Here is a 13,103-nt window from a genome sequence, read left to right as displayed (position 1 = left end):
GCTGGAGCGAAAAGCACTGCATCTCGCTGCGAGAATTCTCCACTGGGAGACCCGACCTACTATGGTACTCCGTACCACGTAGAAACGATGCGCAATGATTTACATGAGGTCGTATATCTGGGACTCGGCCTACCCTTTTTCTTTGACCACGCGACCCATGAATGTCAGGCACCAAGTCCGTACCAAGGAACGTACGTTTGTACGGTGTTACTCTTGATGAGTTTGTGGAATTGATTCGAGGGGACTGCGGTACAGTACAGGGGGTCGTTTAATATTGGAACAATAAAATACGCTCTACCCTGCCGCACCAAGAAACGTGGGGCCGTTATTTCTCTTTCAAACAAACAAGAAACTTAGACATCTCCGGTCCGTCGCTTGCTTTGATGGGGGAGCGGGCACCCAACGCAACGTGGACGCAAAAAGTCAGTGCAGGTTCCAGGTGTCGATCTGCAGCCAATTATAGCGGCAGAAAAAAAAATCTTGCAAAAAAAAGTTGTTGCGAAAAAAAAAAAAAAAAAAAAAAAAGTCGAACCAGCGGTGGCAGAGAGGCTTCTACTATGTTAATATTAACTTTTTGTACAGCACAGCACTATTACCACGTAGGAAAATTCCGAAAACCTTAGGATTGTCAGCAAACTTTTTTTTTTCTCTCTCCTCACATAGCCCCCAACCTTGCTATCTATCACTCGCACCTTGGCCGCGATTAAAACCTTGAGAGATGATAGCCACGTCAAGAAAAAAGGTAGATAACGATAAACGGGACAGCGCGGCAGCGGAAGCCGGGCCAAGATGGGCATTGGAAGTTCGCGTTCCGTTGGGACCCCACCCAACCGTTGATTTGCGTGGGGCCTGGCGGGGGCTGGGAGTTTTTTGATTTTTGAATTTTCTTCTCTTTTCTTTTTTGAATTTTCTTTCTTTTTATGTTTCTTTTTAGTACGTCGTACCTACCCTGCCTGGCAGTAGGATCGCGTAAAACACGTACACAGTGTTAGAGTGCTACCCCTGCTAGTTCCCTATACGGTTTCCACAAAGGCAGCGAGCTCCCAGCCAAACAGTGCGGTGTAGCAGTATGCATTCATTGGGTACTGCGTCATTACCTCACCCCAAAACTGACTTGCCTGCCCCCTGCCGGCGGCACAAAGCGGCCTCCGGGGGGGTAGGGATTCCCGGTCGGTTGGTGGCTCCTCACTTTTCATGCCAGAAACGTTCAGCTGCATTGCTATACTATTAAGTTGTGCGTACCAAGTACAGCATGCTGGGTACTGTAGTAAATACTACACAGCCTACAAGGCCTCCTCCACGGGGCAATGCCCGCCTGATTGGGCCGTCGATATGACCGAGGTTTAAAATGTGGGTAGGATGCGATGCGATACTGTACCCAGTGTACAACACCTATCTTTGGCCAATACCAGTTAGACCCCAAACCCGTAACGTCGGCACCCTGTCTACCTACCCTTACCTGTACCTTACCAAGAAAAAACACCCGAACCTATTACCTACCACCTCACCTACCTTTACTTAGTACTGTAATCTATCTGCTCGCCCGGTACACACGCGACATCAGGACTTCGGGGAGCGCGCATCGCCCGCACGCACGGCACACTTTGCATACAGGCATTGTAATCATTCCAGGGCCTGCTCAACTCGGAGTGGATAATCATTCATCTTGGCATGCTTTGAGAAACTCTGCGCAGTCCCTTGTTTACCCCCTTCAGCTCCTCCTCCTCCTCCATCCCTCCCCCCAAGACGGGTCCCATCGCCTTGTATCCCGGTCATGTGCTCTCCTTGAACACTACAACCTCTCCGTGCTTTTTGTTGTGAATCCTACCTACTTGGGGGCTGTTCGTTGTGGGCCCCCTCAAAGAGGGGGTTACAAAACCTTGATTTTCGAAAAAACCGTGGGCCACCCCGCATCAGTTTTTTACCTAGAAAATCGTTAACAATTTAACTTATGCCGAGTGTAATCCCGTTCCATAACAACACAATTGCACTTACCGCAAATATACCTATATCATGACGTCCCCAGAATCTCAAGCTATCTTAGGAGCCCGCATGTATGCCCAATATGTCGAAACTCACCGCAGTAGGGCGGATACCGCGCGGGAGGGCAGATCCAAGCCAGAATCGCTACGATCGTTCTGTAAAAGGAACGGTTACCCGTATTCGAGTACTCAGCGGCATGCTCGTAATCTCCTGATCAATGGCATTCCTAAGATATCGATAAAGCGCAGCGGGCGGCCTTCATTGTTGACTGATGCTGAAGATCAAGCTCTCGTTGCGTATATCATGCAGCTTGATAAACTTGGTGCATATCCCGACTCACAACACGTAATATCTGCGGCCAATCTGATGCGTCAGTCACGTATACCGCCCTGTGGTCCAATTCAAATGAACTGGTACGGCCGTTGGCGTAAAAAACACCCGGAACTGCGACTTACCAAACAACAACCCGTCGAGATTACTCGCCTTAGTTGGGAGCAACAGATCGATCTTGTGGAGGCCTGGTATCGCCGCACGGCGGCTCATGCGGTAGAGCTTGGGATCACGGCTTCAGCGGCCTGGAACGCTGACGAATGTGGTACTAGAATCGGTGTGAGAGATGGCCGGATACCGGTATTGGTCGTGACGAAAAAGAGGCATGAAAAGCCACGCACCGCGGATCCGGCTAACCGTGAGAGTTGTACGTTGATAGGCGGTGGCAACGCTGTTGGGCAGTCGCTACCGCCCTTCTGTATCTTCACAAAGTGGCCAACGAGCGATTGGCTTGATCTGGATCTGCCTGAGGGTATCGTTTTTACGCGGTCAGAAACGGGGTTTTCCAACGGAGATATCCAGCTCACCTGGATACAGCATTTCAACCGGTATTCGTGGCCAGAAGTTGCTGCCGTGCAATCGATCGGATCTCCCACGTTGAAAGAGTGGTTTGGTCATGACTTTGACGTCAGATTCGACTTTGTGAACCGCACTGCGGCCAAAATCGATCCAAATTCACAGCGGGCCAAAACACGTATTTGGAGGTGGCTTTTTCTCGACGGCTTTACCGGCCACTTTGGCATGGAGATACTTGATTATTGCCTCAGATTTGATATCGAGATCGTTATTTTACCGCCTCATTCAACGCATTATATGCAGCCCATGGACGTATCCGTGTTCACTCACCTGAAAAACGAGTTGCAGGCGGTCCTGCATGAGCATATAAACACCGGTATTCCGGTGTTCACCCGCTCAGATTTCGTTGCTGCGATTCGAGTAAGTCGTTTTCGATCTACAGGTTAATTTAGCGGTAAACTGATATATCTTCCCTTAACTTAGCGCTGCTGGCAAACGGCTTTCACAACTGGCCACGTAATAAGCGGTTTCCAAGATACAGGCTTGTTTCCTGTCGACGGCACCAAAGTGCTCGCCAAACTGCGTGGCCACGCCACGGCAGCGAATACACCGCGATATCCGGACTCCCTTCCTACCGCTGAACGATTTTCACGGGCCAAATATGCGGCAAGCCGTATGGCGGCCAAGGCGCACCACTTTAGTTCAGATACCGTTGATGCTATCTCGGATTTACAAGCCGTTGCCAACGAGGCGATCATCCTACAGCAACGCGTTGCCCAAGAGCAGACGAATAAGCAAAAACGCCTTCAACGCGCTTCACGTTACAAAGTCAAAATGACGTTGAAGTCAAAAGACAAGCAGTTCCAGACCGCTAATACGTTAGAAGATATGCGGGTCGCTCACGAAGCCAAACAGGCGTTGATCGAGGAAACAGCCCTATACCAACAAGAAAAGTTCGTCAGAGATGCGTGGTATAGGGATAAGAATCAGGCTATTCAACGCTGGCGAGAAACAGAGGGCATGCCCAACGGGATTAAGATACAACAGAAGAGATATCTGGAGGACCTCGGCTTCACGCCGGAGAACGTTCCGGCGGTCAGGGAACGCCCTGGAAAAAGGAAGAAGACCGATTCACAGCCCTCACAGTCATGGTTCGTCGATAAAGGGCCAATTTCAGCTGGAAATACAAGTACCCAGATCAATATTACCGTGGATACCGACTCTGCCTGTTCTATCAGCATATGCGTATCACGATCCTCGCAATCAGCCTCACCTCCCGCCCCAAACAGGCCTTCCAAACCGTTCCCACGGTATATACCATTGGCTACACCCTCTCCCCGTCAACTTCAGGATACGAGACCGCTTGAAGACCGTTCCTCGCCGCCAATACCGGGTGGTAGAAAGGATGAGTTGGAAGTACCCGGGTCGCCTTGTGACCGCTTGAGCGACCGGAAAAGGGCGATTGAGCCAAAACTCCAGAAATAGATATCTACAGCGCAATTCACGGCTTCAATTTATCTGCAAATTCTAACCTTTTTCGTGGGTGTAGTGTTTACGAACGTGAATCGAACTTTCATGAGCTACTTTGTTAGCGATCTGCTAACAAATTTGCTGGCCCACGGTTTTTTCGAAAATCAAGGTTTTGTAACCCCCTCTTTGAGGGGGCCCACAACGAACAGCCCCCAAGTATTTATCTTGACTATCTCGGCTTCTTTTGACCTTTCCCCTCTCTTTCTCCTCTTTCTCTCCTCTCATCATCCATTGGCTCGATCTGATCTAGCCCTCTCCGTCTCCTCCTGCTTCGGCCTAGCCCTCTTTTTCGTGGTGCTTTTTGCTACCTTCCCCTCTCGGCACCGGGCATTTCACCACTTTTTTTAAATATATCCTTCCCCCCCCTCAAGAGGATCGGCCTACCTCTTATGTGTCCGCAAACGGCCTTTACCTTTTCCGCCATTCCGTTGTCTCAACGGAGTTCCCGCTCCAGCTCCCAGTACGGCGGCAGCACCACCGCCAGCACCAACAGCCAGGGAAGCTACTACCTCTGGCAGCAGTCGCCTTGAACCAACAACCTACCTACCAACAACCTACCTACCAACGAGCCAATCAAACAACATCGTCCACCCGAGGCAACAACACCGACACCCCTTCACCATGGCTGACGGTATCGAAGCCCGCCGTGTCAACAGCTCCGTCCAGGAAAAGGGGGCGGGGTCGACATCGGGGTCCATCACCACCAACGGCGCGGACAGCAATGCGCCCATTGCTCCGGCCGGAAACTCGGATCAGCTCCAGCGCCGCTTGACGAACCGCCACCTGCAGCTCATCGCCATCGGAGGCTCCATCGGCACGGGTCTCTTCGTGTCCATCGGAACCGGTCTGCAGCGCGGAGGCCCGGCCTCGCTCTTCCTCGCCTACACCATCTACTCTTGCATGCTCGGCCTCGTCAACAATGGCATGGCCGAGATGTGTGTCTACATGCCCGTGACTGGGTCCTTCATCCGCATGGCTGGCAAGTGGGTCGACGAGGCCTTTGGCTTCATGGCCGGCTGGAACTTTTTCCTGTACGAAGCCTTCCTGATCCCCTTTGAGATTGCCGCCTTGAACCTCGTCATCACCTTTTGGCGCGACGACGTCCCGGCCGTCGCCGTGTGTCTCATATGCATCGCCCTCTACGGAGCGCTGAACGTCGTCGCCGTCCGCTACTTTGGCGAAGCCGAGTTCTGGCTCTCCTCTGGCAAGCTGCTGCTCATCGTCATGGTCTTTTGCTTCACCTTTGTCACCATGGTCGGCGGCAACCCGCAAAACGACGCCTATGGCTTCCGCAACTGGATGGTGGTCTCTGCCTTCAAGGAGTACATTGGCCAAGGCGACACTGGTCGCTTCCAGGGCTTCCTGGCCGCCCTGTACTCGGCTGGATTCACCGTGGTCGGACCCGAGTACATCTCCATGATTGCCGGCGAGGCCATGCGGCCGCGCATCTACCTCAAGCAGGCGTTCAAGACGGTCTACTGGCGCTTCGCCTTCTTCTTCATCGGCGGCGCCCTCGCCTGCTCCATCGTCCTCCGCAGCGACAACAAGAAGCTCGAGAACGCGGGCACGGGCACGGCGGACGGGTCGCCGTACGTCATCGCCATGGAGGTCATGGGCATCCGCGTGCTGCCGCACATCATCAACGCGCTGCTGTGCACGTCCATCTTCAGCGCGGGCAACGCCTACACGTACTGCGCCATGCGGTCGCTCTACGGCCTCGCGCTCGACGGGCAGGCGCCGGCCATCTTCAAAAAGTGCATGAGCAACGGCATCCCCATCTACGCCTTCGCCGCCACCATGATCTTCCCGTTCCTGTCGCTGCTGCAGGTGTCCAACAACACGGCGCAGGTGGTGACGTGGCTCCAGTCGCTGACCCAGGCCGCGCAGATCATGAACTACACCATCATGTGCATCACCTACATCTGCTTCCACCGCGCCTGCGTGGCCCAGGGCTTCGACCGCACCTCGCTGCCCTACTACGGCTACTTCCAGCCCTACTGCGCCTACATTGGCGCCGTCTTCATGACGCTGGTGGTCACCTCCTTTGGCTACACGACCTTCCTCCCCGGCCGCTGGGACACCCTGACCTTCTTCTCGTACTACACCATGATCTTTGTGGGCATCCTGACCTACACGACCTGGAAGATTCTCCACAAGACCAAGATCGTCAAGCCCCACGAGGCCGACCTCATCTGGGACAAGCCCATCATCGATGCCTACGAGGCCCAGTTCACCACGGAGCCGACCCGGTTCCGCGACGACGTCCGAAAGATCTTTGGTATGCTCAAGGGGAACAAGTCGACCGACTCGGAACGGCAGGAGACTGCGGAGCAGAGACAAGGGGAGAAATAAAAGAAAAAAGTGGGCTCTTATCTTACCCCACCCCGAGCTTTGCTCTGCTGCATGTGATGAATGGGAACAAGTGTTGGGTTGTGGTAATAACTATATCAGCCAACCAACCAACCAACGTGCTACTATGATATAGCAATCGGAGCACTTGAAAGCCCCACTGTGGCGTAAGGGCGATATTGGAGTGGGCTCAGGGTGGATAGAGCAGATATCAACAATTGAACAACAAACAAACAAAAAAAAAAAAACAGTCGAGGGTGAAAAAAGGTGACTGACGATCATGATCGGCGAAAAGGGGGTCAGTTTTTGATTTTATGTTTTGTTTCATTTACAGTGCATTAATTGGTCAAGGTATGGACGGAACAGCGAGCGTTCTTTTGGGTCTTTTTGGGCACGACATATATCCTTTCTTTTTTTTTTTTTTGTGCTCTCTTCTTTTCACTCATTTTTTGCGCATTGTTTTCTGGTTCGTTTGAAGATATTAGTTGGCCGATCACGATCGACAAAATCATTACGATTTTTTTTATTCGTGTCAGTACAGGCTTGCATGGGTTCTAATTTCCAGTGTCCTGTTCATTCACCCGCTCTGCCCTCCAACTCCGTGCAAAACTAAACAAACACTAGAACTAAATACACACGACGTGGTTGTCATCTACAGTACCGTACATTGAATTGTTACAAAAGATCACCTTGCGGTGCTTCTTGCCTTTTCTTCTTCTCTCCCGCACCTCACCCCAGGACTATGTTCTTGTCGACAGGCCAGGCGTCCATAAAGGCCGCAACATGTATCCTCCCGACGGCGACCCTCTCGGCGACTTGGCCCTGCTCCCCATGTCTCCACTGGATCATCATGACATTGAACAGACCCCACGGCGTGCTTGGGTCATATAGCCGCGTGTCGAACTGGGCCATCTCGTCAATGATTGGCCCTCCCCTGCCGTCCTCCCTGGACCCTTCTCCACCGTCGCCCATGGTCGGGCGCAGGCGGTGGTGCCTGCTGCCCCCGCCCACCAGGTAGTCCATCGAGTAGACCTTGCTCAGCTCGCCCAGCGGCGTGGCGTGCAGCAGCTCCTGCCCGATGCGCGGGTCTGATCTGGCGCTGGCCCGCGAGATGACGACGAACTCGTGCGTCGGCTTTTCCCCCGCCGCCTGCCCGTAGCAGCTGTTGCGGTTCGACGGCGGCGCCTTGTCGGCGGGCCAGTACACGTACCCGGAAGCAAAGCCGCGCTTGTTGAGCACCCGCACCATGTGAACAGTCTGGTCCGCCGTCGCAGCAGCTCCGCCTCCCTCGCCGACGGTATTATTGTTATTATTATTGTTATCCCTCCTCCGCACGCGCACTTTGCGCTCCAGCGCAAACCTGGCCGACAGCGTGTGGAAGCGCAGCAGGCCCTGCGCGTCCCCCTCGCGCAGGAAGCGGTGGACCCTGCCGGCGTCGTCGGGCGCCTCCAGCACGGGGTGCAGCCACCTGCCGCCGCGCGAGGGGTCGTCGACGGTGGCGTCGTGGCCGTCGACGTGGGTCCAGCCGTCGTCCTCGTGCTCGCACCAGCGCGCCGGCAGGCCCTGGCTCAGCTGGACGTGGTTGGCGTGCGGGAGCCCGTTGAGCCGGTAGTCCTCGCCCGTGAACCACTCGTCGTGGGCGTCCCCGATGCTCGCCGCCAGGTTCTGCCACAGCAGCGGCGATCCCGGCTCCTCCGACATGGGCATCGTGCGCTCCACCAGCCACGGGTACGACGCCTGCCCCGTCCAGCCCAGCCAGCTCCAGCTCGGGAAGAGGGGCTTGTTCGTCGAGGGGTCGCTGCGTCGCGTCGTCGGCCCGATCGGGGACCACATCAGCGCCGCCGCCAGTTCCGTGTCTGGAAGTCCAAACAGGAACTGCCCCTTGAACACCGGCTCCAGGTGGTTCAGCAGCCCCGCCACTGCGCGCTCTGCGTTTCGCACGTCGGCCAGTTCCCGCCGTGTGTACTCGGACACTATACGCGCGTAGGCGTCCATGTTGCTGGATTGCTTGCAGCTGCTGCTGGCCGCGTCTGCACCGGGGTCGGTCTTGGGTTCGAGTGCCAGCCGGTCGAGGAGGTGGATGCTGGTGGTGAGATCGGCACCGCTGTCACAACACGACCGCCCTGCCTCGTCCTCCACGATCTGACCATGACTGCAGCACCACGTCACGCACTCGTCCGTCACCAACAGCCTCCTCCTGGACAGAACCTGCTCCTGCAGCGTCCAAGCCCGGCTGCCCCACTGGCTCTGTCCGGCCCCGTAGTCCTCGCACCTCGCGCCCCGAAACACGCTGCCGAGCATGTTTCCCCCGACCATCTCGACGACCTGCCGCGTGTTGACCCGCGACCCCGGCTCGACGCCGGGGATGCCATGCGAGGCGTCGGCGCCGCAGCAGGCGCAGATGGTCAGCACCGTGTCCTGAAAGATGCGGCCCGTCTCGCGCACGTGCTCGACCTCGCGGCCGTCGTCGTCGTGCATGACGCACAGGGCGTCGACCCACAGGTACCTCTCGCCGATCTCGCGCACCAGCTTGACGGCGTCCTGGACGGTGCGGGGCACGCGGTCCCAGCAGTTGAGGAGGCCCCTGGGGTGGCGCAGCGAGGCCTCGTTGGCGCGGCGCAGGAGCAGCGCCACGTCTGCTTGCTCCTCGGGCACGTAGCTCAGCGCCACGTAGCTGTCGTAGTCGCTCAGGTTCACCACGCACATCTGCAGCACGTCCACCGCCCGCACCGTCGTCTGCGCGTCGCGCTTCGGCAGCATGGTCGAGTTGGCCCCGTTGCTCGGCCCGTCGCAGTCCTCGCAGTCGCGCAGCCGGTCGCGGATCCAGTCAAAATCCATCTCTCCGGGTGCGCGCAGGAAACGTCCATTCTTGACACTGGCTAGTTGATTGGTATTAGTATTGTTATTTCTGTTGTTGATGTTGATGTTGCTGTTGATGTTGCTGTTGCTGCTGCTGTTGCTGCTGCTGTTGCTGCTACTGTTGCTGCTACTGTTGCCGCTGCTGCTGCTATTGCTTTCGCCGCCGTCCGATCCCAAACATGTCTCCATGGGTCGGATCGCCATGGTCCGTCTCGGCCATGTCCCTTGTTTTATGTCCTCGCTCGAAAAAAAGTACAGATCCGGGCTGCGACCGGGCGCTCGTAGGCGACCGGGCGCTAGATAGTATGTATCCTCGAGCAGACTAACCACGGCCGATGCGTGATCCTTTGGTTGCTCTTCCTCGTCCGTCTCTTCCGCCTGCGACTGCGTCCTCCCGAGCCCATGCATGGCGTCGTTGGCAATCACTCGGGCGGCGAGCTGGCACAACCCACAGTGCTTCCGCGTCATGAGGCTGAAGAGCGTCCCCATGACGATGAAATCCCTCGGCGGCGGAATCACGTCCGCAACGTCCTGCCGGAACAGCGAGTCCACGTCGACGCGCTTGCAGTTGGCGCACAGCATCCTCAGCTGCGTCTGGCCTTCTTCCGCCTTTGGGCTGCCGGCGTTGCTGCTGCTTCTGCTGTCGGCATCCTTGATGTACCACGCCGGGACCTTGTTCTCGGGGACGGCCTCGTATCTCCGGTTGAGGTTCACATCAACCGACTCGAGGCGGGTGCTGGTGCTCGAAAGCGAAGTCTGCGCCGTCAGCGACGATAGGCTGCCGGCCATCCCGCCGCTGTTTGGAGACGTCGAGTCTGGCGTGTTGATCCACGACCCGTAGCTGCCGGTGCGACTGTGGTGTCTCGACCTCGGCGCCGAGGTGGTCGAAGGTATGGGGAAGGTGCCTTGCGTCGGCGTCAGTCCCGGCGCCTTCAGGCTCGGGCTCTCGTACATGCTGACCGGTCTGCCTTTGGTCGGCTCGAGGATCAAGCTTTGAGACTGTCGCGCTTCCTTCTTGTCATCGGTCGTCGAGCTCTTGTTGGGATAAAATGACCACTGGGCGCGGAAGATATTCCACGTCGGCACCTGGGACACCGACTTGTTGCCGCGGGATTTAGGTCGTGCTTCCGCCTCTGGCTTCTCGGCCTCTGAAAGCTCTTTTTCTGGACGCTCCGGCGGGTTCAGCCCAGGTGTCGAAGGGGCAGTTGTGGGTTTGCCTGACACCGTTACCAGTTTTGCGTTTTCGCTAGTGATTATAACCGACGCAGGCCTAGCCGGGAGCTTGATTTGCAATCCGTTGCTGAGCCTGGCAACCTTTTTCCTCCTGGCCGCCAGCGGGACCTCCTTGCTGCGCCCAGCCGAGAGGTTGTTGAGGTTCGGGCAAGTGTTGCTCCGGCTGATGCCTCCCGTCGACGCACCATCGTTGCCCAAAGTGTTGACCGACACTCTCCGGTCGCTGGCGAGAAACTCGGTGACGGCGAGGTGGCGCTGGGCTAAAAGTTGAGCGTTGGCCTGCTCCGGCGAGGGGTCGGCGAACTTGACCGAGTTGCCCGATGCCGATTTGTCTCTGCCTCCGGGGAGCCAGAAAACGCGCCGTAGTCGTTGACTCGCTAGAGACTTGCTTCGTTTTGAACTAGGCGTTTTTGTCATTTTCGCGTGGTTTTTTTTTTCTCTCTTGGTATTTGGCAGCTCAGTATATCTCCAACTTGTCCAGGTCGTCCCGGGTTCCACGAATTGAAAAGGGAACCAAGGCAACCGAGGATGCGTCGGGGAAATATCTAGACAATAAAAAAAGACAAAAAAAAAGTCTCTAAATCCCAGGGTCGATCCAAAAGCACAACGGCATGACAAGATCTTCCAGGGCAATTTTGAAAAGCACGGCCAGAAAAGAAAGTGTCGAGATAGGGGTTAAAGCAAACAAAGCAATGCGTTGGTGGTGTTGGTCGCAACTAGGTAGCTATACAAAAATGTTAGCAACGACAGACCAAAAGCCACAAATCAGAGCGCATTCGTAAAACCCCATAACCAAGGAACAAAAAAACCAGCATAGAAAAACATCAAAGTCAAGCGGCAACCTTAAAGCCGAGGATACTTGAGGACGGCAGCCTTCATTTTGTTCCAAATCGCCGGAGCGATGGTTTTTTTGGGTCTCTGATACGCTCGAGCGTGTGAGGAGATGAATTCCCCCTTCGGGTAAGACATGCATGCAGAGCTTCGGCCTCTCAAACACAAAACACAAGCGTCGCTTTTATTTTATTTTATTTTATTTTCCTCCTTCTGGGGGTGGGAAGCAGCATTTCCTGCATTGCCGCTTTCGTCATTAAATGATTACGTTTGGCACCCTTCCTGGTTTTTTTTTGTGTGTCCCTTGCCGCTTTTGCTGCACAGGCCCCCCCTCAAACGTCAAGCTCAAGCACGCCCAACCAACCAGACCACTTTTCTTACTGGGTGACGAAAAATCATCCGACTCTACCCTCTGATGCAAGTATCGCCGCGCAGAGGCACATCTCATTATTAGCGCCCAAGCCCGTCGGTGTTAGGGCTGCACGCTAGCAGAACGCTAACGGCGCGCCAGCTTGTACCCATGCGACGATCCTGAGGTTTTCGCTTTACAGGCGGAGCGCCCAAGACAGATTGGCCAAGATTTTCTCATCATCTGTCGCGTTCCTTGCCTTGGTTGGTACGGGAGCAGATGGTCCCAATGCTAATGCCATGCTGTGCCAACATCCCTAGCTTGACGGACATGCCTAACTGATTTACGGTATACACCAGGGTCTGGCTGCTATAAACCTAATGCGGATCCTGGTTATTCTAGTGCCTACTAGAACTAGCAAAAAAAAAAAAAAAAGATTAACTCCCCAGGTCACTTGACCTGATTTTTCCCCAACCCAAATAACAAAAAGAATCAGTTTACCCCAACCGGTTTAATTAGCCCAAACCCGATAGTCGAGAAGCAAAGACAAGCCAAAAAAAGGAAAACCCAAAAGTCGAGGCGTGCTGCCGGCAACCTGGAAACACTTCCCCGTGTTCCTGTCGTCCCATGTCAAGACCGCATCGGTTGAAAGATAAGATGCACGGTTGTCCTCCGCCCCCAAAAGACCGAGCTGTGGTACCTTTTAGGTAGGGTTTTAGGATTGTTCCAACGGATTCTGGGGCCAAAAAAAAAGGAGAGACGGTAATTAACGTCAGAGACTCGCGAACGGCGGGCTTTTTTTTTTCGCAACACACGGACAGGACAGGACTTTTTTTTTCTCCTACGTGTGTTGCAGAAGGCGAAATGTTCGGAAAAATACGGGGCCTTGGCGCTTGTCGATTGCGGCTGATTGATTTACGACAGATTGATTTGATTGAGCTTTGTCAATCGGCGATCCCAAAGCACGGCTTGAGCGATTGTACTTGTTCGAAACGGCGACACCGAGTTGGGGGAAATAGGTTGGTTGTAGGTCAGGTTTGTCATGATTTTTTGACTTTTTTTGTACGGGCGGTCCATTGGAAACATGGTACCGCGAAAAAAATATGTGCAAGAATCGAAATAG

General features: G+C 54.9%; 2 protein-coding genes across 2 annotated transcripts; one reads left to right on the top strand and one right to left on the bottom strand.

Moving 5' to 3' along the window:
* The first annotated feature begins 4,595 nt into the window (after positions 1-4,595).
* On the top strand, positions 4,596-7,221 carry MGG_13334 (general amino acid permease AGP2). The gene has a single exon (XM_003711155.1). The coding sequence runs from the start codon at positions 4,981-4,983 to the stop codon at positions 6,709-6,711; it is 1,731 nt and encodes a 576-aa protein (XP_003711203.1). The 5' UTR covers positions 4,596-4,980; the 3' UTR covers positions 6,712-7,221.
* A 216-nt stretch (positions 7,222-7,437) lies between these two features.
* Positions 7,438-11,217, bottom strand: MGG_09096 (uncharacterized protein; the record flags this gene model as incomplete). The annotated part of the gene is made up of 1 exon (XM_003711154.1): positions 7,438-11,217. One exon carries the CDS (start codon positions 11,215-11,217, stop codon positions 7,438-7,440), a length of 3,780 nt encoding a protein of 1,259 aa, XP_003711202.1.
* Between the last annotated feature and the right edge of the window lie 1,886 nt (positions 11,218-13,103).

Source organism: Pyricularia oryzae, chromosome 3, assembly GCF_000002495.2.
Source record: "Pyricularia oryzae 70-15 chromosome 3, whole genome shotgun sequence".
Taxonomy (NCBI): domain Eukaryota; kingdom Fungi; phylum Ascomycota; class Sordariomycetes; order Magnaporthales; family Pyriculariaceae; genus Pyricularia; species Pyricularia oryzae.
The sequence above is the reverse complement of the archived record's forward strand: the minus strand, read 5'-3'. Positions and strand labels throughout refer to the sequence as shown.

What these genes read in the sequence shown, in the direction of transcription:
- MGG_13334 (XM_003711155.1), top strand. Translation starts at nt 4,981, where the DNA reads ATGGCTGACGGTATCGAAGCCCGCCGTGTCAACAGCTCCGTCCAGGAA.